Source organism: Aythya ferina, assembly GCF_964211825.1.
Source record: "Aythya ferina genome assembly, chromosome: Z".
NCBI lineage: Eukaryota > Metazoa > Chordata > Aves > Anseriformes > Anatidae > Aythya > Aythya ferina.
Window position 1 is genome coordinate 68,691,993 of NC_140299.1, and position 22,421 is coordinate 68,714,413.

General features: G+C 48.0%; 2 protein-coding genes and 2 long non-coding RNA genes across 5 annotated transcripts; 2 read left to right on the forward strand and 2 right to left on the reverse strand.

Moving 5' to 3' along the window:
* Positions 1–582: 582 nt before the first annotated feature.
* Positions 583–10,843, reverse strand: CDKN2B (cyclin dependent kinase inhibitor 2B). 2 transcript variants are annotated; one of them, XM_084503338.1, is made up of 2 exons: positions 10,237–10,843; positions 583–1,757 (listed from the first exon to the last, which is right to left on the reverse strand). In XM_084503338.1, exons 1-2 carry the CDS (start codon positions 10,303–10,305, stop codon positions 1,473–1,475), a joined length of 354 nt encoding a protein of 117 aa, XP_084359464.1. In that variant the 5' UTR covers positions 10,306–10,843; the 3' UTR covers positions 583–1,472. The 2 variants fall into 2 exon arrangements, with proteins under 2 accessions (XP_084359464.1, XP_084359463.1); XM_084503337.1 differs by lacking the exon at positions 10,237–10,843 and adding an exon at positions 4,292–4,450.
* Positions 10,844–11,194: 351 nt separating this feature from the next.
* On the forward strand, positions 11,195–14,456 carry LOC311426743. Its single transcript, XR_014686995.1, has 2 exons — positions 11,195–11,443; positions 12,292–14,456. It is a non-coding gene; the product is annotated as an uncharacterized lncRNA (long non-coding RNA).
* LOC311426741 (cyclin-dependent kinase 4 inhibitor B-like) lies at positions 13,446–16,276 on the reverse strand. Its single transcript, XM_084503339.1, has 2 exons — positions 16,001–16,276; positions 13,446–14,920 (listed from the first exon to the last, which is right to left on the reverse strand). Exons 1-2 carry the CDS (start codon positions 16,139–16,141, stop codon positions 14,651–14,653), a joined length of 411 nt encoding a protein of 136 aa, XP_084359465.1. The 5' UTR covers positions 16,142–16,276; the 3' UTR covers positions 13,446–14,650.
* Positions 16,277–16,498: 222 nt separating this feature from the next.
* On the forward strand, positions 16,499–20,132 carry LOC311426742. The gene is made up of 2 exons (XR_014686994.1): positions 16,499–16,929; positions 19,557–20,132. It is a non-coding gene; the product is annotated as an uncharacterized lncRNA (long non-coding RNA).
* Positions 20,133–22,421: the final 2,289 nt, after the last annotated feature.

Here is a 22,421-nt window from a genome sequence, read left to right on the forward strand (position 1 = left end):
TTTGTTTATTTTTTTTGTTTTTAAGAGAAGAGGGGTTATTTATTTATTTATTTTGTGAAGAAATGAGCGACAGAAAGCTAAGCCGTTTCTTGGTAAGCCAGAATGGAAACGACGAGGCTTGTCGTGTGCATCTCCACGTTCCACTATCCGTGCCGTGAGCCAAGTGCAGGCTCCTACATATGGGTAAGAGAAGTGCTCCCGCATCTTGGGCAGTCGGGAAAAAATGAGTTATTTCAGGCTTGAGATATGCCCATGGCGTCTTATGCTACAGTGTGTGTTCTACAGCAGGAAGGAACAAAATGTTCCGTTTGTAAAAAAGATCATAAAATCATGAGAAGGTACGAGGTGAAGCTGGGCTTTCCCGTCGTGCTGCAAGGCTTCTTTTAAACAAGGCATTTGCCAAGTTTCAAGAATGTTTTTAACTCGAGCGTAAGCGTGTGGGTGAAAATCACAGCTCTGCAGATAAGCCCTCTGCATTGGATGGGTGTGAGTGTGCTGTGCGTGTGTGCATCTCTACACACAGAAACAAAACGTGAGAGACGAACGAAGTTGAAATAAATAACACCAACCAATACTGAGCAGTGCTGTAGACAGGACCTTTTAATAGTTGAACACAAAGATTGTTTTTATTAAGCCAACCTCTTTGATATTTTGCCGCTGAAACATAACAGGGAACTCATCACATGTAAATAACATGAACACCGTGTAGACGATGGAAATCTTGTAGAAAAACAAAAACGGCAATTAAAAAAATAACAATAAAAGTAACACCACAAACAGAGGCAATGTGTGGGAAGAAATTCAGGTTTACAAGGGAGCACGGTCTTTTGTTTTCGTTTCCAAATATCTCGATTGGAGACCCCTCAAGCTGCAATAAAAACATGGGTCTTTTTACCAAGAACTTCTGAACCAAGGGAATATTTCCAAATGTTAAAACGATGCGTATTGGTCATCTGTATTAGTTTATGTAAGCGATTAGCAGTTGATTTCACACAGGGAGAGATCTCCCTGGATAAATTTGTAAATTGATACATGGATTTATATATTTATATATCGTAGTACCTTCCTGATTCTAATTTCAGTAGGTATGAAGTTGAGCAGAGAGGTAGGGGAAGAAGAATTGAGCACGAATAAAATTTGAAAAATGGGGTGGCCAAAGTGTTCACTGTTTCAAAGGGTTGCAAGAAAGAAACTCGAAGGGGCAGCGGAACTACAAAGCCCTAAGGGGGACGTGCGACGACGCATAAAATCGTCTCCACCTCGAAACCGCGCTGAAGAGAGAGATCCATGCAGCCGGAGAGAGAGATCCAGCAGGGCAGCGAGCAAAGCGGCAAAGCCAAATGTGCCCGAAGGAGACGAACTGAGCAGCGAGCGGGCAAAACGCCGAATTTAGCACACGCACATGAGCATCCCCTTTCCCTCGCCGTCTGCAGGAGGGGAAAGGACGGCTCCCGTCGGCGGGGTCTCAGCGGTCAGCGCTCGGCGTCCCTCTCCTGGGGGTCGCCCGGGGGCTGTCGCAGGAAGAGCCCCACCGGTCCGTGGGGTCCCCCCGCCGCCACGTCGAGGGGGAGGCGGCCGCGGCCGTCGGGGAGGTCGAGGCGCGCCCCGGCGCGGTGCAGCGCCGCCAGCGTGTCCAGGAAGCCGGCGCGGGCCGCGTCGTGCGCGGGGAGGCAGCCGGTGCGCGGGTCGGGCCGGTTGGGGTCGGCGCCGCGCTGCAGCAGCAGCTCGGCCACCCGCGGGCTGCCCAGCATCATCACCTGCGGGGAGGGAGCGAGGGAGACACGGCGTCAGCGGGCGCCCCGTCCGGGGAGGGAGAGGTGGGGGGACGGCCGCCGAGACCCCCCGCCCCGGGCAGCAGGCGGGGGTGGGCAGGAGGTGGGGAGGGGGGCATGGCCGGGGATGCGGAGGATAATAAGGATAATTAAATTATCCTATCTCAACCCCTGAGCCCTTTTCTTCCCCATCATAATTTCTTCTCCCACGTCCCTTTGAGGAAGGGGTGTGAGAGAGCGGCTCCGATCAAGTTGAGCCGCCCATGGGGCGCGAAACCACTGCAGCTCCCGAGGCTGCGGGGCTGGGGCTGCACTTTATCGGCTGTGTGCTGGCGTGACCTGCATAAGCGCACACTGCTACGTGCAGAGATAAAATGAGGGCTATGATATGCATGATTCCCAGACTATGCATCGCATGTCTATATATTCTGGTCCACATTAAAAAGAAAAAAGTAAGGAAAAGTAAGGAAAGGGAAAAAAAAATAAAATAAAAAAAGAAAAAAAGAAAAAAAAAAAGAAAAAAGAAAAAAGGAACCAATGGGAAAAGAAAATAAAAAGAAAAAGGAAAAGAAAAAAAAAAAGAGAGAGAAGAGAAGAGAAGAGAAGAGAAGAGAAGAGAAGAGAAGAGAAGAGAAGAGAAGAGAAGAGAAGAGAAGAGAAGAGAAGAGAAGAGAAGAGAAGAGAAGAGAAGAGAAGAGAAGAGAAGAGAAGAGAAGAGAAGAGAAGAGAAGAGAAGAGAAGAGAAGAGAAGAGAAGAGAAGAGAAGAGAAGAGAAGAGAAGAAAAAAATATAGCATAACGTAACAATGTGATAATTACATTATTTAATAACTGTACAAAAACAATGTACCGATATTAATATAACAATATTATATTATATATATAGCATTACGGACAAAAATGGCATATAACATAAATGACAAATAACATAGATGACAAATGACAAATAACATAAATGGCATGTACATTTACTCGGCAGAAATGTTACTAATACACCAGTGAACAGCGCAGCTCCCCAACCCATTAAACATGACTGCAGCTGGGCTGGGCGGTTCTCAAAAGATTTGGCACCTTTTGGCCTTGATTTGGCTGCCTGCGTCTTTTCTTCCTTTCAGCTCTAGCTAAATGTGTGCTTCTTCTCAGAAGGAAGCAGGAGGTATGCGGGGGTAACTCACATTACTCTGCTGCTACAATTACTCTGTAAGTGAACCCAAAGCAAACACTTCTGGAAAGGTTTGATCGTGCACCACTAAACAAACAAGCAAGCAAACAAAGAAGCAAACAAACAAACAAACAAAAAAAGTCACTTGGAGTTTTAATTCATGCATTTTCCTTGTGGATTTCAAAAGAATTTTAACCTCTGTAAATAGAATTTTAAAACTGTAGAAAATATCTTGAGACAATAGGTTCTCTTACTATTTTCTTTCTGAAAATAGTCCGGTTATGGAACACTATTTTTTGGTTTGTTTACCATACGAGAGTGAAAATGATTAGGACTGTCACTATTTATAATTTTCTGTTTATAGTTTTTCACAAAGACAGTTCACATATCAGTCTGGCAGCCATTTTGCAAAGTTACTGTAAGGGAAACAGCTTACTCTCACTCTGAAGTGAGGTGAAACAAAAAGATAAAAATAACAAACAAAACAAGAAAGGAGACCTTTTTCTCCTGGACTTTGAACCTAGAATAAAAACAAAACGAATTACTCTCTCAGTGGTTATTATCTCTTTCCATCTGCAACTTATTTTAGAAAAAATATTTCCTTTCACATATGAAGTGCAAAGACCAAAATGGCCGTTCAGCTTAGCTGGTGAGACATTAAATACACCGGTTTAAACGATAACTCGAGAAAACCTCATCACGAAATACACAGCTGCAGTTTAAATCACGGTGTATTAATTGCTCAGCGAGCATTTTTAAAAAATCAGCTTAAATATGTCTATAATACACTGTTATCTCTCAAAATCCCTGGAAAGCCACTCCACTACACAGTGGTGCCTCTATCTATCAGTTCAAATTTCTTCCTCCGATTAATATTGAATATTAAAAACACTAATAATAGTGACTACTAAGTGTACATCGTTGCAAGTCACAATTTCTACTCTGTGACAATTTCTGCGGCGTCTCCTGTGCCGTTCTTTTGCACGGAAATGCTAGCATGTGGTCCCCCTTCGATTTCTTTTAGGAAAAAGACTATACTTGGGTGAAAATATATATATATATATATATAAAGACGATTGAAGTGCAGCCAACTCCCCAAACCCGTTCGGAAGCGGATTTGGCGGTCCCACTTCTCCTTTCAGATACCCTCTGGCACAATCCGTTTGCCTCCGGTGGCGCCCCTCTAGCCCTCCCGCAGCCTCCCGCAGCGGCGAGCCGTCGGGTGGGCGCGATGCGGAGCGGTGCGGAGCGGTGCAGTGCCTTCACCCCGCGGCTCCTCCGCCCACGGCTCCGGGGGTGGGTGCAGCGGTGGCAGAGCCCCCCGCCCAGAGCCCCCCGTCCCGCCCCGGGCTCCCTACCTGCAGCGGGGTCCTCCCGAAGGAGTTGGTCCCGTTGGGGTCCGCGCCCGCCTCCAGCAGCTCCCGCACCTCTGCCAGGTCCCCGCGGGCCGCGGCGCTGCACAGGTGGTCCCCGAGGGGGCTGCCCCGGGGGGGTTCCTGCATCACTGCCGCCGGAGATAGCACAACCCGCTCCCCTTTATCGCCACCCGTTAGTCTCTGCTATTCCTTCTCCTCCTCCTGCTCTCTTTCCTCCTCCTCCTTCCTCCCCTCCTACCCCGGGACCCCGGCCAGGGCCCCTCTCCCGGGCCCCGGGGCGGTGTCGGAGGGCGGGGGGGGACGCGCAGCACCAGAGGTGCAGTCCCCGGCTGCTGCGGGTGAGCCTGAGGGGGGCTGGTGGCACGGGTGGGGGTCGCGTCCCCCTCCGAGTTTCTGCGACCCCACCCCCGGCTCGGGCAGGTGGGATAACGCCGCGGTTATCCCGAGGGGGACACGGAGGAGGATCCCCGACGGGGCGGAGGGAGGCCGCTGAGCGAGGGCTGAATGTCCCTTCTGCCTCCGGGTGGGGGATAGGGGGGCTCTGCCCCGAGCCCCTTGGTAACGTGGGTCTGGGGTCTGCCCCCGCAGCCCGGATGAGGAAGAGCTCCGTGCCCCCGCAGGAAGTCAGTGATCCATCTAGTGGCACCCGGCAGAAGAGGACTGCTTCGCCCCGGCCTCCGCAAAAGCCTCCGTGGGGAGGGAGACCCGCGGCGGGACCCCGACGGGACGGAGCGCCGCTACAGCCCCGCAACCAGCGGCTGGGGGCCGGCATCGCCCGGCTGCAGCGCAGACCCCAAAAACAAAGCACCTGACTCAACCCGCCTTCCTCCCTCCCCTTCGTCCCCGCCGGACAAAGAGGCTCCCGCAAAGGGGCTCCGGGGACCCCACACCTCACCCCCGCAAGAGACCCCGCCGTCGGAGGGGAGCCTCAAGGAGCTCCGGAGCCCCTCCGGACGGCGGGCGGACACGCGTGGAAGGGAGGTGAGGGAGGCGATGCAAGATAAGGCTCCCACCCCCACGCAGAGCCCCACGGGGAGTGGGGCGACCCCGAGCCACCGCCGATGTCTGGCAGGGGTAAACTCCACAGAAATGAACAAACACAGAAAAGAGATTAAGGAAGCTCTTTTTTTTTTTTTTTTTTTTTTTTTTTTTTCTCTCTCTTCAATGTCAGTTCCCTAATCTCCTCTTTTTAGTCGCAGAAAAACCGTGCGACCACCGGTGCCTGCCACGTAGAAACGCCTCTGTTCAATTTGGCACTAACCCGGCCACTCCGTCCGGGCACAACGTGGGATTTTGGCGAAGAAAAACGAGATTTTGCTTCTTTACAGGCCGACGACCACGCTTGGATGTGGAGAAATAAGCACCGAACTACCCCCATCTTGGGCCACTCAGGGGATGGGGGAAATTTCCTGATCGGGGCCGCAGCGCACGGCGCAGGGACTGGCGGCCAAAGGATACAGAAATAAAACAAGAAAGAAATCCACCAACATTGTTTTAAAGTGCTCTTTTCCTTCTTTTCTTTCTTTCTTTTTTTTTTTTTTTTTTTTTTCTCTCTCTCTCTCTTTTTTTTTTTTTAAAGTCCACGATGCCGAAGGAATTAAGAGGAAAGTGTTCCCCATTCAACAGGCAAAGCGCCACCATGACATACGCTCTCTGCCATTTCGTGCCATGGGCATGAAAAGACAAATTCGGGGGGCAGCAAACAAGCAAGCAAGCAAACAAACAAACAAACAAAACCTCCTCGATTACGCCTGTCAAGTGCCTTCACATTTTAAGTCCGCACTAAGGCACGGCAGGGCTGCATGTTGCCCATGGGTGATATCTATTTCCACGAAATGCTGCTGATAATAGATTTTATTCACTCGTGTTTGTGTATAAAATACGTTGCATGCGTGTCTTTCCGCGAATATTTAAGTTTAAAAGCAACTATGCTCGCACATCAGTATATTTGTAAGTGAAGATAAATTGCTAGGGGAGTCAGACGGCCTGTATGCTGTATGCATCTCCTGCATCTCTGCATCGTCTAATAAAACTCCTGAAACCTGCAAAATTGCAGGATAGCGTCAAACATAAAATACGGCCCCGTGCTAGCAATATTGACCCTCCAAAACAAACAAACAAACAAAAAAACAAACAACAACAATTAAAACACTCGTCAAGCTGCTACGCCGTTAAAAATATACGGTTGTAACTGCTATTACTAAAATCATATGATGTTTCCCCCACAAATGTAAATCCTCTTTTGCACAATTCTAGTACCAACAAATGACCTCAAATTAATCAAAACACGACAACATACTGTCATTTCAGAAGTAAAGTAAATAATCGCTGAGTCTGGGTGAATGTATTTTGAAAAAGTCTCTTGCATTGTGCTTACATTTTGGGGAAAGGGAGGAGAGGCCACCCCCCAAATAATCCACCCAAAATAATGTTACTGCAGAGATGTGTTCCTGAAGGGGACAAATAGATCAGCCTACATTAAATAGTCTCACTACCTTCCATTTCTCCCCCTATTTCTTTCTAAAGCCATTTCTCAGCAATACAGATCTTTGACACTGAAAACAGATTCATTTCCATACCACGCTATGGGAATCCTGAGAATTGTTCTGAGATATTTTGATAATAGCAAACAGCACGGAGAAAGTAATTTTCATCTACCAAAAGCAGCCATTTTATGCCCTGTTGAAAGTTAATCAGGCTTAGTTTTTTTCTCTTTTAGAGAAAAAAAAAAAAAACACAACCGTCACCGAAAACAAACCAAATAAAAGCCAAACAAAATGGTAACAACAGCACACACTAACACATACAAGCCACGTACTTCAAAACATTTACTTTAATTATTTTATGCTCTAACAAGTATTTTGTTAATCAGTTTACGGCTTACTCAAATGCCATAAAAAGACAAAGTATAAAGAACACAACACCAGCATTCCCTCGCCTGTAAATAGGCGAAAAAAGGTGCAAGAAAGACAGGAGTGGGAATGCGATGGAAAGGATGCATGGAAGTAACATGATTTACATTAAAAAAAAAAAAAAAAAAAAAAAAAAAAAATCAGATCTATGCTAAAAATGAAACAAAGCTGAAGAATAGAAATGGTTGAACAGTATTCTTCCACCTCTCAGGTTAAAATCTCGGAACATTTGCACATATTGGGTAAGAGCAATAAAATCTAACACCTTAATTTCAGACGAGTTAATTTTTAGAAGTTGCTCAACAGAGGTTTTTTGTTCATAAAAGACGAGATGAAAAATATAAAAAACATCACCGACAAAGAAATACATACGAAAATAAATACCGTGGTTTTCTGTTTCCCTATTTGTCTGTTGTAAACTTAGGCAGAACATATTTCTGAATGTGATCTGCTGCCATAGATAAAGTGAAAATATCCTTATGTGCGTTTCTTACACAGTCCCCCCCCACCAAAAAAAAAAAAGAAAAGAAAAGAAAATATATACATATACATATATATATAATAATCATATATATATAATAATCATACATATATAATAATTCATTCCTCCATTTTGAGATACGGATTCATCAGAAAGTGAAATAAACTAATAGCTTCATGTAACCATCTCACAGTCTACAAAAAGTAATTAAGTATCTGTCAGGCAAAACACTACTACCATCATTAAAAAACAAATAGCAAAGCAAAGACAAATAAATAAGCACACACCCGCGCACACACACACACACACACACAAAGGCAAACAAACATCTTTTTAAATTGTTCTAAAAAATAGGTGTCGATTTTTGCAGGAAAAATAGGTCACCGTGTAGACAGTTTTCTGACAAGGCGCATACACTTAGCAGTGCTCCCACTGACCTACATAGTGTAGGTCCCTGCCTCAGACACATTCGGGGGTCAGAAGCAGCTCCTTCGACACTGCTTCAACGAAAAGAGCTCTCTCTCTCTCCCCTAATGCTCGGAAAATAAATAAATAAATAAATAAATAAATAAATAAAGAAAGAAAGAAAGAAAGAAAATTAAAACTTGCTGTGTTCTATCTAATTCAGCATTTTTATCTTGAACAATCCTAGAGATGAGCAGCCGACCCTCTAAATAGGAAAGAAGGGCAAAAGCAGCCTATTTAAAAATCCATTATTTACGAAACACAAAGTTTTTATAAACCCGAACTTATTTTCCCCCTGAAATATATTTCGAACTAATCCAAATATGAAGCCACCATCTTCCTGCAAAGAAAGTTCCCGAGGACTGTGTGTTAGGTGTTCACTGTCTCTAAGCCACCAAAATGCTTATGTGCATTTTGTGTAAGTAACTCTAATATTATTACATTATATGTTGGAAGCACCGCAATTAAGGAAAAGTGAAAATCTCGTCTTTGCAAAACTCATACCCTTGTCTTAGCTCCACTCGTATCCTTTAGAATCTGCTTTTCAGAAAAGTTCAGCCACTATTCTAGACCTAACTAGAATTTTAGGAGACCTTGATCTCCCTTTAGAGAAACAAAAAAAAAAAAAAAAAGGAAAAAAAAAAAAAAGAAAGAAAAGAAAGAAAGAAAGAAAAAAGAATAAAGTAGTTTATGCCAAGTGTGGAAAAATAATAAAAAAAAAATAAAAAAAAAAAAGAGGAAAAAAGAAAAGAAGAGATACCACACTGCTTGATCCTTGAAGGTGTTTGTTTGTTTGTTTGTTTGTTTAATTATTATTTTTTTTTGTCCTTGCTACCTCACATGTACTGCGAGATAAACAGCACCTTACATATTTATGTTTTACACTCGACATTCGTGCTTTTCAGTGTCAGACAGAGTTTGTGGTTTCTTTTTCATCTATTTAATGAAAAAAAAAAATAAGAAATTAGGCCTACTAAACATGCAAGAAACTAGGTAATTCAAGGTCAAGAGGAAAACTAGAAATTGTTTCTTTTCTTTTAAAAAAAAAAAAAATATTATCACTACACTGGATCGTCAGAAAGCGCTGTGAGTGATTAAACCGAAGCTTGGAGCAGGCACAGTGTGAATTTATTTTCCCCACACCTCGAGTATAATAGAATGATGGGTTTATTTTTGTTGTTTGCCTATAAAAATATATCATTTTTTTACTTATTTTTTTTTGGTAGGTATTTTCAGAAAGTTATTTCTATTTTCCTTCTCTCCTCCCTCTGCCTTTCTACATAGCTCCAGTCTGTGTTCTCGGTTAGAGGAGGGTGTGTGTTCCTCTACGAGGATATTACAAAACAACCCCTAAATGCTCACAAAACGTAACAATCGCTTTATTTTTCATTATGTCTGCGATTGTACACAATGATGGAGGCCCAAGCTGCACTGCGCAGATCCTCAGCAGTCCAGTTTTGCATTCCGAAATCAGGAAAAAGCCCTCCTCTCGCAGCACCCGAGCTCCGGGTGTCTCCGGAGGTCCCGTGAGCATTAGTTTTAATTACCCTTTCCACCCTTTATTGTGGGTATTTATGTAACAGCGAGGACAGGCAGAACAGGCCGGTGTATCTCCCTGTCGGCCGCAGCAGTGAAAAGTAAAACATGCTCGGGAAGCAGTGGCCATTTTCTCTCTTCAGGGCAATAGTTTATGTTCCTCGTTCGCCAGGAAGACTGCGAGGGGCGGTGGGGTTATTTTGGTTTGAGAGCAGAGCAGAGAAGCAGAAAAGAAAATATCTCGGGGAGTGGGGGAGAGAGAAGAGGCAGAAATAGGTCGTGCCGAGCTGTCAGTAACCTGCCGCTCTAAAAAAAAAAAAAAAAAAAAAAAAAAAAAAAAAAAAAAAAAAGGGGGGGGACAAAAAATGAAAAAAAGAAAGAAAAGATAAAAAAAAAAAAAAACGAGCATGCTGCCGAGACCGTGCAAACAGTGCTCCCGGTGCAGCCCGATCGCTCCCGGCGGCCACCACCGTCCCCTCCGCAACCCCCCTCCCCTTTTCCTGGCCGCCCCCCTGGCGCCCCCCGATCCCTACCCGTGCCGGGGGCTCCCGCGGCGCCTCCTGCGCAGGACCAGCCTGAGGGCGAGGCGCGGTGGCCCGCATCCGCGCAGCGCGGCGGCGACCCCGCGGAAGATGCGCCAGCCCAGCGCCAGCGCCAGGGCCAGGCGGCGGCGGCGGGGGCGCCGGCAGCGCACGGTGCACCTTATCCGGGGGGGCATGGGCTCCTGGCGGCCCCCGGCGGCGGGGCCGCGGCAGAAATACCGCCCCGATGGGGCCCCGACGGTGAGTCGGCCCCCTCACCCTCCATTCATTGGAGAGGATTTTTTTTCTTTTTTTTTTTTTTTCCTTTTTTTTTTTTTTCTGTTTTTTTTTTTTTTTTTCCTTTTTTTTTTTTCTTCTTGTCTTCTGTTTTTTCTTCTTTTTCTTTTTTTTTTCTTTCTTTTCTTCTTTCTTCTCTTCTTTCTTTTCTTCTTTCTTTTCTCCTTTCTTTTATCCTTTTTTTTTTTCCTTTTTTTTTCTCCCTTTTGTATCCTTTTTTTTTTCTTTCTTTCTTTTTATTTTTCTCTTTTCCGTTTGGCTAATTCTGACTCCTCATTTCGCCTTACCTCCCTCCCTCCCCTTCCCCCCACCGCCGTTAAACACCTCCCATCATGATGATGATGATGATGGTGATGGCTCCTGCCTCGAGAGGCGGGCGGGCGGCGGGGGATGGGGCCGGGGGGGGGCGGCGGGGCCGCTCTCTCCTCTCACCGGCTCCCCCCGCTGAGCACGGCCGCCGACCGGTCCGCGTCCAATCGCAGCCCTCTGAGGGCTTTCAAATAAAGCCTTGACGACATGTCCTTGCCTCCCTCCCGCCCCCCCGCAACCACACCGCCTCCCGTTCTGCCTGGGGAGGGAGGGGGGGGGGTGATTTCACTTTTTTTTTTTCCTCTTTTTTTATTTTTTTCGGGGGTAAACCCGCGGGTGCCGCGCGGAGGGAGGCGTGATGCCGCCCCGCGACCCCCTGCCCGCCCCCCCGGGGCCGCGGCCGGGTCCCGGAGGCGGTGGCTAGCGGATCCGTGCCGCTCGAGGAGCGCGGGCCAGCATTGGCCCGGGCGAGCAGCTATTTCCTCGTCACGTGGCCATTTGAATACGCCGCGGGGCCGTTGCATAGCGGAGCGAAAATAATTACAAAAAAAAAAAAAAAAATTAAAAAAGCGGATCTCGTCTCCTCTCCCCCCCGGGCCGGTAACAGACACGGGTAATTAACTGCTTCCTCTCCGCCGCCCCCTTCCCCGGCCGTGCTCGCTGATACCGGCCCGCTTTTGCTTTCGGGTTGGGGGTTGTGATTTTGGGAAGGTCGGGGGGAGGACGGGAGACGATCCGGGGGGCTGCAGCGCAGGGTCGCAACCTGCCGGCGCATCCCCTCGGGTGGGATGCAGGCGCTGTCGCCGGGCTGAGCTTGGGGTCCCCCATCGGCCCCGTCCCGTCCTAGAGGGGACAGCCCTCCTCCCCCCCCAAAAAAACACCTTCCAGCCCACCCCCCTGTCGCTGTGTCGGGGTTACCTCGGTGCGCAGCGCGGAGAGGGGCGGTGGGCTGGGAGGCTGCCGGTGCTGCGGGAGCACCTTCGCTTTCTTCAGCTCGGTTTGGCCCGGCTCGGCCCTGCTGGACACGGCTCGGCTCGGCGCGGCTCGGGGGGGTGGGGGTGTGCAAGGACTGCAGGGAGCCGCTGGGGATGGCCCCGGGCAGGGGAGGGGAGACAGCTCTGAATATATGCGGGTGGACCCCCCCTCGGGACCCCCTCCTCCCCACCCCCACCAAACACCTCCTTCCCCTGGCTGGACAAACAGAAATAACACCGAAAATAATGGAAGTTTCCTTCTTCTGCCCGGGCACGGAGTAACCGTGACAATGCTCATGAAGAAGAGCCCGTAGCGCTTTTGCCTGGAGCGAATCCACTTTCGAGCCTGGGAAACGGGTGACTGAAATCAGCCATTTCGAAATGAAAGCGGCTCTTCGATAGATAGCGGGTTGTTGTTGTGCTTTTTTTTTTTTTCTTTCTGATTTTTTTTTTTTTTTTTTTTTTTTGTCGTCCCTTGGCGCACAAGGCAAAACCGAGAGAAACGAATGCAACGCAGCGCCCGCCGGGCTGCAGGGTGCAGGTGCCGGAGCGGCGGTGGGAGGACGAGCGCGCGCTTTGCTCAATAGAAACCCAAATACCCACCAACGCTGAGCGCTTGGCCGAGCATCCATCCCACCTTGCCCGGCTGCACCGGCGGTGCCAAAACCGAGACGTGCGGGGGCACTGAGTGCGGAGCTCTCGTAAATTTGTGTTTCTGCTGCTCACAACCGCTGTCGTTTCCAGGGGGCTCCCAGCCCCGCAGCCGGTGCCGGTGAGGGAAGACGACGCGCACGGTGAAGCTCCCGCCGCCGAGCCAGCCCTGGGCCGGGGAACCCCCATCCACCCCCGGTGAGTGTCCCCCGCAGTGGGCAAGGGTATCGAGACCCAGGCGGTGAGGTAGATTTATGGCAATTAGGCACTTGGCCCTGCTGGGTGTTGAAGGAACCTTTTGGCGGTGTAAGGAGGGCAACCGAGGGGAGTTGGTGTTTTTAATTTTATTTATTTATTTATTTATTTTTCTCCCCACCGGTTTTATGCGACGCTGTTGGGTTTATAACTGGTGTTGTTGTTGTCGTTTTTGTTTCACAGTCCGTAATGGAAATGGTTTAAATCAAATTCTGGTGCTCAGCGAAAACGACCTGTTAACTAGGAATCCCGGTCTAGCTGAGGCTAGAGGAGTAGCTCATTAAACCCTTACTTTTCGTACGAAGGGAGGTCGCCAGGCTCCAGCCTTGCTCTAAATCCATGCCCGAGCTGTATCCCGGCCCCCCTCCGGCTATTGACGCCCACCAGCCCAGCGCCCGCCGCCCCCCGCCCGCCACCGTCCTCCGCCGCTCGCGGCTGCGCCGTGCGCCCAGAGATAGAGCGGCATCATCCCCCGCCGCGATTTTAAAAGCTATTCTCTACATAAACATACGTACGTAATAAAGACCCTCGGCAATGCTTAACTAAACCAGTGTTGATAAAATGTAGCGTGAGCTTTTCGTACATTTTTACGTGCGTAAAAATGCGTTTTTCCCCGCGCACCCCGTCGCACCTTCAGGCTAAATCCGTGTTGCATTTTTACGTGCGTAAAAATGTGGTCATTATTTAGAGTGAACGTGTTGCATATAAAAAAAAAATCAACGATAAGCAGAAACGTAGGCTTTACAGATAATCAAAATGCTTTTATATACACATATGTATGTGCTTATCTTTTTCTGAAATGGACATGTTAAATAGATAAACGGCATAATTACGCATTTATAAAATGTCAACTTACAAGAAAAAAATTATTAAGCAGGCATTGCATGAAATTATATTGTCGTGAATGGCGTATTTTAATAAATTACATTAAGTTATATATAAGTATATATATTATTCTTACTGTTTATGCATAAAAGAGGTGGAAACCGTGAACGCACATCAAAAAGAAACCTCTTTTTCCCTCGGATTCTTCACTGGTAGTGCTCAGGGTTTACTCCGGGGTGTGAGGCAGGAGTTGCCTGGCCGTTCCGTCCCGCTGCCCTCTCCGTGACCAGCTCCGGGGCTGTCGCGCGTGGGAGGTTCACGCGAATCTTTCCCACCCTGGTGCAGCCACAGAGATAGGCATCAGTCCTCGGGCGATTAATCTAGCTCCCCCTCCTCCGTCCCGCTCCTCCTGCAGGAGCAGAGTCGTTGTAATGTCTTTCGGCTCTGTCGTCTCTTCAACAAGTGTTCCACTTTTAGGCAGATTGGGGAAAGGCTGGGGCCGAGCATGGACATATGTTTTTTTAAGTTGTATCTACGTGACGCCCTCGTTTTGCAACCGCCATCATTTCTTGCAAAATATCGTTAAGCTTGCAGTAGCTCAGGGAAGGTCACCTGCACGTATCACTTCAAGCAAGGGCGGCATCGGGCTTGCAGAGACACAAATCACTCTTCATTTTCTCCTTCCAGGTCCCATGTTTACTAACCTCATGACCTCATGAGAGGAGCCACAGATGCGCCACGGGTCCATGCACAGACATGCACAGCACCTTACGTGGTTTTCAGAAGGTATTTGCCAAAGCCTTAGTTTCCCACTGTTCTGCTAGGGAGAGACCGGCCTCAGCGCTCCCGCTGTCCTATTTTACTTAAAGGAGTTGGGGAAGGTGCCCCGCAGTTTTGGGCAGAGGGGTCAGCAGCGCGAGCGGGAGACCCGGAGAGGGAGGGCAAACACGACGCCCAGCCACGACACGAGAGCTTGATTGTGCCGTCCGTGCAGTTTTCTCCTTCATATTCATCTTCACAGTGTGCAAAACGGAGAGAGAGGAGGGCAAAGCATGAAGGTGCGCAAAGCACGGGCGGGCAAAACCCCGCCGTCCTTCGCCACCCCGGGCCATAAATTAGGAGAGGGGTCCGTCCGCGGGCTGTCGCAGGAAGCGCCCCACCGGTCCGTGGGGTCCCCCCGCCGCCACGTCGAGGGGGAGGCGGCCGCGGCCGTCGGGGAGGTCGAGGCGCGCCCCGGCGCGGTGCAGCGCCGCCAGCGTGTCCAGGAAGCCGGCGCGGGCCGCGTCGTGCGCGGGGAGGCAGCCGGTGCGCGGGTCGGCCCGGTTGGGGTCGGCGCCGCGCTGCAGCAGCAGCTCGGCCACCCGCGGGCTGCCCAGCATCATCACCTGCGGGGAGGGAGCGAGGGAGACACGGCGTCAGCGGGCCCGTACGGGGGGCTCCGCGGACCCCTGGGCTGCGTTTTTCCCCGCGCGCCCCGTCGCACCTTCAGGCTAAATCCGTTTTGCGCAGGGGTGCGGAAAAAAAAAAGGACGCCAGAGGACGGCGTCGGACAGGTATTTCTGGTGAAATGCTGCACCGACATTTTGTAGGGGAGAGTTCTGCGAGCCCTCGCAGCATGTCCTGCGTATAGCTCCTCTCATTATTCCTGATTCGTTTTATTTTTAAAATTTGTGAAGAAGCTGTCTAGAACCACATCGGAAATTAGCTCGGGTTTATAAATCTAATTTCTGTTGTTCTTCCAGGTGCTACCTCTGTCTGTACGTTCACGGGACTGTAAAATGGGTGCAGCCAGTCCTCCAGAGAATGCTAGCTGTGTACCTGCAGTGTCTGCTGGGCAAGGCTCTTACACCCGGATGTTTCTGCTCGTCACTTAATACACCGTGAGAACAATTTTATATATATACATACATATATATATATAATATGTGTATAAACATCATATATATTATAAATACATTATACATATCATACATATTATATGTATTGTATATATTAAACAACGTATAAATTATATATATGTATTTAAACAGTATATATATGTGTGTATATATACGTATACGTGTATACGTATATACGTATAATATATATATATATATATATATATATATATTATTCCGTGGGAAAGAGGAAAAAATAATAGGCGTATAGAGCAGAACGTGACAATGTGACGGAGGGGTAAATCCTTCTGAAAAGTTGCCTCGTTACTTTTTATTACACGTTTATTGCGAGATGAGCATTAAAGCTCTCGGTTCTGAGTCATCCTATCTCAGTTGGTTAAAACAAAGTCCGGGGTTGCTGAAACTAAAACCTCTCTGTTGCGGCCGTTGTAGGCTTTCGCAGTTCCACAAAGGCGACGGGAACCGCGGTGCCGCACCGGCTGCACAGCCGCCGAGCGCGGCCGTCGGGGGGTGGCCGCCGCCGGGACCCCTGCCCCGGGGGCTGTCCCCTTGCCCGCCGCTCCCTACCTGGATGGGGGTCCGGCCGAAGGAGTTGACGGCGTTGGGGTCCGCCTCGCCATCCAGCAGCTCCCTCACCCGCTGCACGTCCCCGCGGGCCGCGGCGTTGGCCAGCTCGTCCGCCGCCGCGCTGCCCGCCCGCTGCGCCATGCCCCGGCGCCGCCCGGCCTCACATCGACCGCCGCGGCCGCCGCACGGCCGCGATGCCGGCCCGCGGGGGGCGCCCTGCCCATGGGCACGCCCGGCTCCAAGCCCGCACCCCCGGGGCGACGGCGCCCGGCAGTCCCCGGCCGCCCCCGGCCCCCTCCACCGCCGCCGTCGAGCCGCCTGCGCGCTGCCGTCGGCGGGGCCGCCTCCACCTGCGGGGCCGCGGGCAGCGCCGGGGCGACCCGCCGCTTGTTTTCTCCCCGCAGCCGGGGCCGCTCCGCCCCGGACCGCCCCGGACCGGCCCCGTCGGGCTCCGCCTTGCCCAGCCGCTGATGTCAGCGGCTCCGCGGCGGCCCCGTCGGGGCGAGGCGGCCAGCGGGCGGCGCGGTGCTGCGCGGTGCTGTGCGGTGCTGCACGTTGATGCACGGCGCCGTGCGGTGCTGTGCGGCTACGCTGCTGCCCGAGCTGCTCCCCGCAGCCGGGCCGGGAGGGCAGGGAGCTCGGCGCTTCCCATCGCCTCACTTCTTTCACCCTTTTTTTTTATATTTTATTTTTTCCCCCCCCTGCTTCTCCCTTTAGGGCAACAGCGTTTTCGCTTGTGCCTGAGCAAAGAGTGTGGAAAAGGACTCCGGGATAAGTGTTGGTTTGACGCAGGACGACGGGGAGCGCGGGGTGATGTCGACGGGGGAGCCGCTCCCGCATCGCGTTCCTGCGGCTCCTTCTCCCACGCCTTGCCTGCCCGCCCTCTCTGGGCGCCCACGGGCAGCGGAAGCTTGCTCCACCCTCCTAAGGTAAACGGCAAACCCTGCCGAGCTTTCCTCATCTCGTACAGCCACGGGCGACAGACGACATGCAGCGACACACAGAGCCCGCCGTCAGGACCGAGAGGCGGCCGCGACGCCTCCATTTTCCCCCTGAACTCTCCGCTTTATATATATATATATACATATACATTTAAAAACTAAATAACAAACCAAGCCGGGACTCCGAACCCTTCCTCCGCACAAACTCCGCGCAGCGCGGACGAGCCCTCCCTCGGAGCGGCCGCGCCCCCCGACGGGCTCCCCCCGGAGCGGGGTCGCGGCGGGGCGGGGGGCTCGGGGCGGCGGCAGCACCACGGACAGCTCCCCCCCGGCCGCTGCCCCGCTCCGGCCGAGGCGGGGAAGGGAAAGGAAGGGAGAGGCGGGCACGGGGCGGGCCGGGGGACGAGGGTCCGTCCGCCCCGTCCGTGCTATGTGGGGCTCCGCACGCCGCCCCGCACCCGCAGCCAGACCCACTGCTTGAGGGGAGATGAGGCTAGAGGGGTCTTCTCGCCGTGCGAGAGGACGCGGGGAAAACAGAGAGGAAAGAGCCCTTGCTGCGGTTGCTGCTGTCGTGACAAGGAGCTCTCTCCTCACCTGAGTGCACAGCGACAGGCAGGCGGAACCTCCAGGGTCATTCTCGTGGGAGGTTTGTCATAACTCCGCTCAGCCTGCGTTTCTCAATCCTCCTGCATTCATGCTGCCCGTATCTCTACGTGAAACAGCTGTTACCAAAACGATGACATTTCTTCCTTGGCCCAATACCTTAGAAAAGCACAGTTATACTATCAAGAAAGCCCTCTGTTTTCAGTACCAGACGGTGCCGGTGATTTCCACCGATAACAAACAGAAGGTGGCTAACTGGTGTGGCCAATGAAAACTGTGTAAAGTGTTCAGTTTGTTTGTGGTTTTATTTGCGATGAGTGGCACGTTCCTCTGATTGAATCAGCGCCAAATCCCGTTTCTACACATTCACACCGACTGCTATGTCTACATTCAGATGTGTAGGAACGAGTGAAGTTCCATTCAGGACAAAGAGTTTCTTGATATTAAGAGATACTCTGGTTAAATTAATTAATTTTGTTTTGTTTTGTTTTGCTTTTTTTTCTTTATCTCTTTTCTTCGTAGTGGATTTGCATTCAAGTGTTAGGTGCCATAAAAATAAAATAAAAAAGAAAGACATTTCAGACTTCTATAATCACGAAAAGAAAAAAGGAAAAAAAAAAATCGATATATCCTGACATCTAAACCACTTTACAGTGCAGTTCCCAAGTAGTATAGCTAAGCCTTAAAAAGACTTCAAACTAATTTTGACAGCAGCGGGATGAACAATGGTATTACAGAATCAGCTTGGTAGAGACAGAATGCCGATCCCAGCTGGCAGTTAGAAGGCAGATATGCACTAGTGGCAGAAAAAGGGTTTTGGCAGTGCTTTGCTGCCCGTAATAAGATTCATCCATAAGGAAATAAAAAACAGTTCATTTATAAAGGATCTGTGTACATATTTTGTGCAGGGCGTGCTTTTTTTTTTTTTTTTTTCATAAACAAAAATCACGAAAATTATCTGTAAAGAAGGACAGACTTTGTACTTGTTTTTTTAAATCTCTTGTTACTGCAAGGCTATGTGGTAGATAAGATGCTCAAAACCAAAAACCTTTCTTCACATTGCTCTCCAAAGAGTCTGGGATTTCTTACAAACCTCAAGAAACAACGTTGTCAAATATTCATGAATAAAAAATAAAGCATATTTAGTGGTTTTTCCAGAAGTTCAGGGAAAGAAAAAAAAAATCCACCACCCCACACTACCAGAGAAATGCAGTCTAAGTTCAAAAAAGGTGCGTATGCAAATCCATAAATGCTTATTCTCTGGACCAAGAAGTGAAAGCCCGTCCATGAGGGAAAATACAACATACCACTTGAAAACAGCCTGGCTTTGGAGCTGGAATCTCAGACAGTGTTCTCCTTCTGCTTTAAATATGCTGTTGCTAGTGGAAAGACAGTTTCACTGCCCAATCAGTGGCAGCTTTCAGGACTTTTACACTCTTTGAAGTGCCTTCTTCCGGTTTCAGAGTTAATTGTGCAAGATTAAATTGTGCAATCATGGCCTGGCAACGATCTGTAAGGGAGGCATTATGCCATTCGCAACTCTGTTACAAATGTGTGGTGCAGGCATTTTAAATATGCATATAAACCTTGACAAAATGCCTTGGCAAGAAGACATACCCCACAAGCACTGCAGTGATACCAATTTCTACAGTCAAAAGGAAAAAAGAAAAATGTTGAGAGATTCAGGAAGATAATTGTTACTATTCATAATACATAATCAGCTCAATATTACTCAAAAGGAGCTTACCACAAAGGAAAACATTACTTACAGAAAATTTTCATAGTTTTCACTGATTAATGGTCTTGAAAAACTGTGTTTTATGACGTGAGCAAACAGCTCTAGCTCAGTGCCACAACAAAATGCAGTTTAGTGCAGGCTACAGAGCTTTGAATTTTGAAAAACTTGTCAATGAAGTTATTCTGCAGTAGAATCTTAAAGTACCTTGTACTGATAAAGCAGGTGTGGAAGTTAGTAAATATTACTGTTTTCAATTCTGTCACTGTTTTTACAGGGGAGAATAAACATCACAGACTCCTGAAAATGACTGAAGATGTCTGCTGAGAAGAATGGAGCAAGACAGCTTAAAAAGACTCTTTGGGGATATCATCACTTGGGCTTGAAAACAAAACAAAATCATGCAAATTAAGAGAATATGTGGGAAGTTTTAAAAATCCGCCAGCCCAGTGATAACACTACTGTAAGAGCAGCAGGTCTGCTTACCTTTAAATGAAGGCAACCATTCAGTGCTCCCCCCAGGTACTATTTGCTGACAGCAGAGAGACTTAACCTTAGCAGAGGAGAATCCATCTTTGTAAAAAAGTCTCTTTCTTCCTTGATTTCTTCTGCTTGGTCTGGCAGAAACTAGGCTAGTTTCTAGTTTCTAGTTCCTACTATGCAGGAAAAAAACAATTACCGTATTTGTCACAGATTAGCTTTCATCCTTCAGGGAGTTATGTTTGGAGCAGTATGTTCTGTTCTTCCTTTGCTGGGTCTGTTTCTTTGGGAAAGGGGAAGATAGTCACCACTGATGACTTAGCATTCCTTGTGTATATGGAAATAAACATACAAATAGATCAGAACAGAGAAACACGGGTTCTGGATTTCTTCCAAGTGGAAGTAAAAGTAGGAGCTCCAATTTAATTTTGTCTCTTTAAAGCAGTATTGACATGACTTTGGAATTTGACTTTTATTTATTTATTTATTTATAATTTATTTATTTATTTATTTATAATTTTCAGTTGTTCTTTATGCATTTTTTCAAACAATGTGGACATAAGCACTGCAAAACCCTGCAGAGACAAAAGTCCAGCAATTTCATGGCTATTTGCCTAGCTGTGCTTGTGACGAACTCCTTGTGTGCACTGCAATTCTTACTGAAGGTATTAATTTTATAGTTTCACTGAAGGAGAGCTTTAAACTTGCTCCTTGTGAGGTTACCACATTGGGTATGCCACTTGCTTTCCTGGGGACCTTCAATGAGATGTTCTCCCAGAATAGCTGCATCAGTGGTAGTGTAGGTACTCAGTCTAGAAAACAAAGCAATGCCAGAGAGCTGTAAGCTACCAAAGCATATGCAGATTTCTACGTGTCCGAAGGTTTAGCTGAATACAGAGCCATGAATGCAGAATCCAGAAAACAGTCAAGAAAGTCTAGCACATGCCCAGCTACTTTTTGTGGCATCTGTGTAGCAGAACAGCTTGGAGTCTAAGTAATCTTGCTCATCTTCCATTGCTTACCTATATGGCATCTAGAAAATCACTCCATCTCTGTGGCTAACTTTTATGTGTAAGGGTTGGGCTCATAGGCCCCTAAGACAGAAGGAGAAAGGCTACTGAATTTGTGACATGCTTGAAATACATAGAGCCACATGCCAAATGCTGCTGTGCACCCTGTACACGAGCCTTGCCTTCTGCAGTTTCAGGGCAGTCATTTTTGGAGTGTCTGAGGAAAGGCTGTAAGACAAGTAACGTGCAAACTGGGAGCTGAACTGAGCTTAACACAGCAGTCATCTTCCACAATCAGTAAGTAGGTTACTGAATTGCATTAAACTCTCACTGAACAGTTATTTAATTAAACATTTAACACAGTCCTCAAGCATACGTATATGGAGTTACACCATTAATGACAATTCTTCTGTTTCAGCTTGAATGCATCTGTCAGATCTGATTGGAAAATCATGTTAGCTTTTTCTATTTGATTGAGCATGCTTCAGTTTAGCTGCTGAAGGCTACCAATTTTCTCACCACAGTTTAGCTGTATATGAGGTAATGCTGGGAATCTGTAGTTTCAGTTTAGTCTTACAGTCAGTTATCATTATCAGTTGCTGTATCTATATAGATATGTATTTTTAACCCCAACGAAGAACAAAGGATAAAGATTTCTGAGATACAGGCAACTCACACTCACAAGGATGTGAATTATTCCATGTAGGGGGGTTGGGGGTGCACTTAGGTGAATTATTCCAACATACAGAAATCTTGGAATACGAAATTTTAATTTCCCTTAGCCCATGGACACCAAGGGCTTATTGCTTTCTACATTTTTTTTTATTATTCAATCATCTTGCCATCTGATTGCAAAGAGAGCTTTGCTAGCTGAGAGTGCAGTGAATGTTTCTGGATTTTTCACTTAGTAGCTGTGCCTGCCTTATCTTTGAGAAAGTAACACAGGGAGGGGAGATAGGGGGGTCAAGACATATTTTAAAAGCTGACTTACAAAGAATTTTTGTTAAATTAGTTTTGTCTTGCTTTTGTAAAGTCCACGAATTTTTGAGGAAATGAAAAGCACTAGGAGTTTTCATTCCCTTTAACCCACTCTCCTTTGTAGATCATCTTGAAAATTAATTATCAGGAGTACCATGCCTGATCTTCCTGAGCTTGCTGGTGCACTACTGGGAATACAAGGAGCCGAATGCTGTTCACCAGCTATTGTCAAGCCCAAGTCAGGAGTCACCATATAAATGCTCCAGACTATCACACTTTAAAACCCATTTTTTTTCATGATCTTTACCTTACTCATTAATTATATCAATTACTAGGGTGATATTTTCAAACTGTTGCAAAAAGCTAAGACCTTTCTTCTACCTAATCACATAAGCCCAGGCACTGGGGCTATCAAAAAGCAGGAAGCAGGATAGAGTTGCTCCCTGGACTGGCCACACTAAGGTGCTCAAAAATTCACCAGAGTGGTGGGGAAGTAGTTTGACTTTAACCACAGCATTGTTTCTCCAGAATATTCATTAAATGCTAGAAGTGTAAGTATCGTACAAGAGATGAAAAAACATAGGATGAAGTTTTAGCCTATGTCCAGTTTGCACTCCACTTTTGAATATGAACTATTTTGCTTTCCATTTCTTACCAGATTGTTTTAAAAGCAT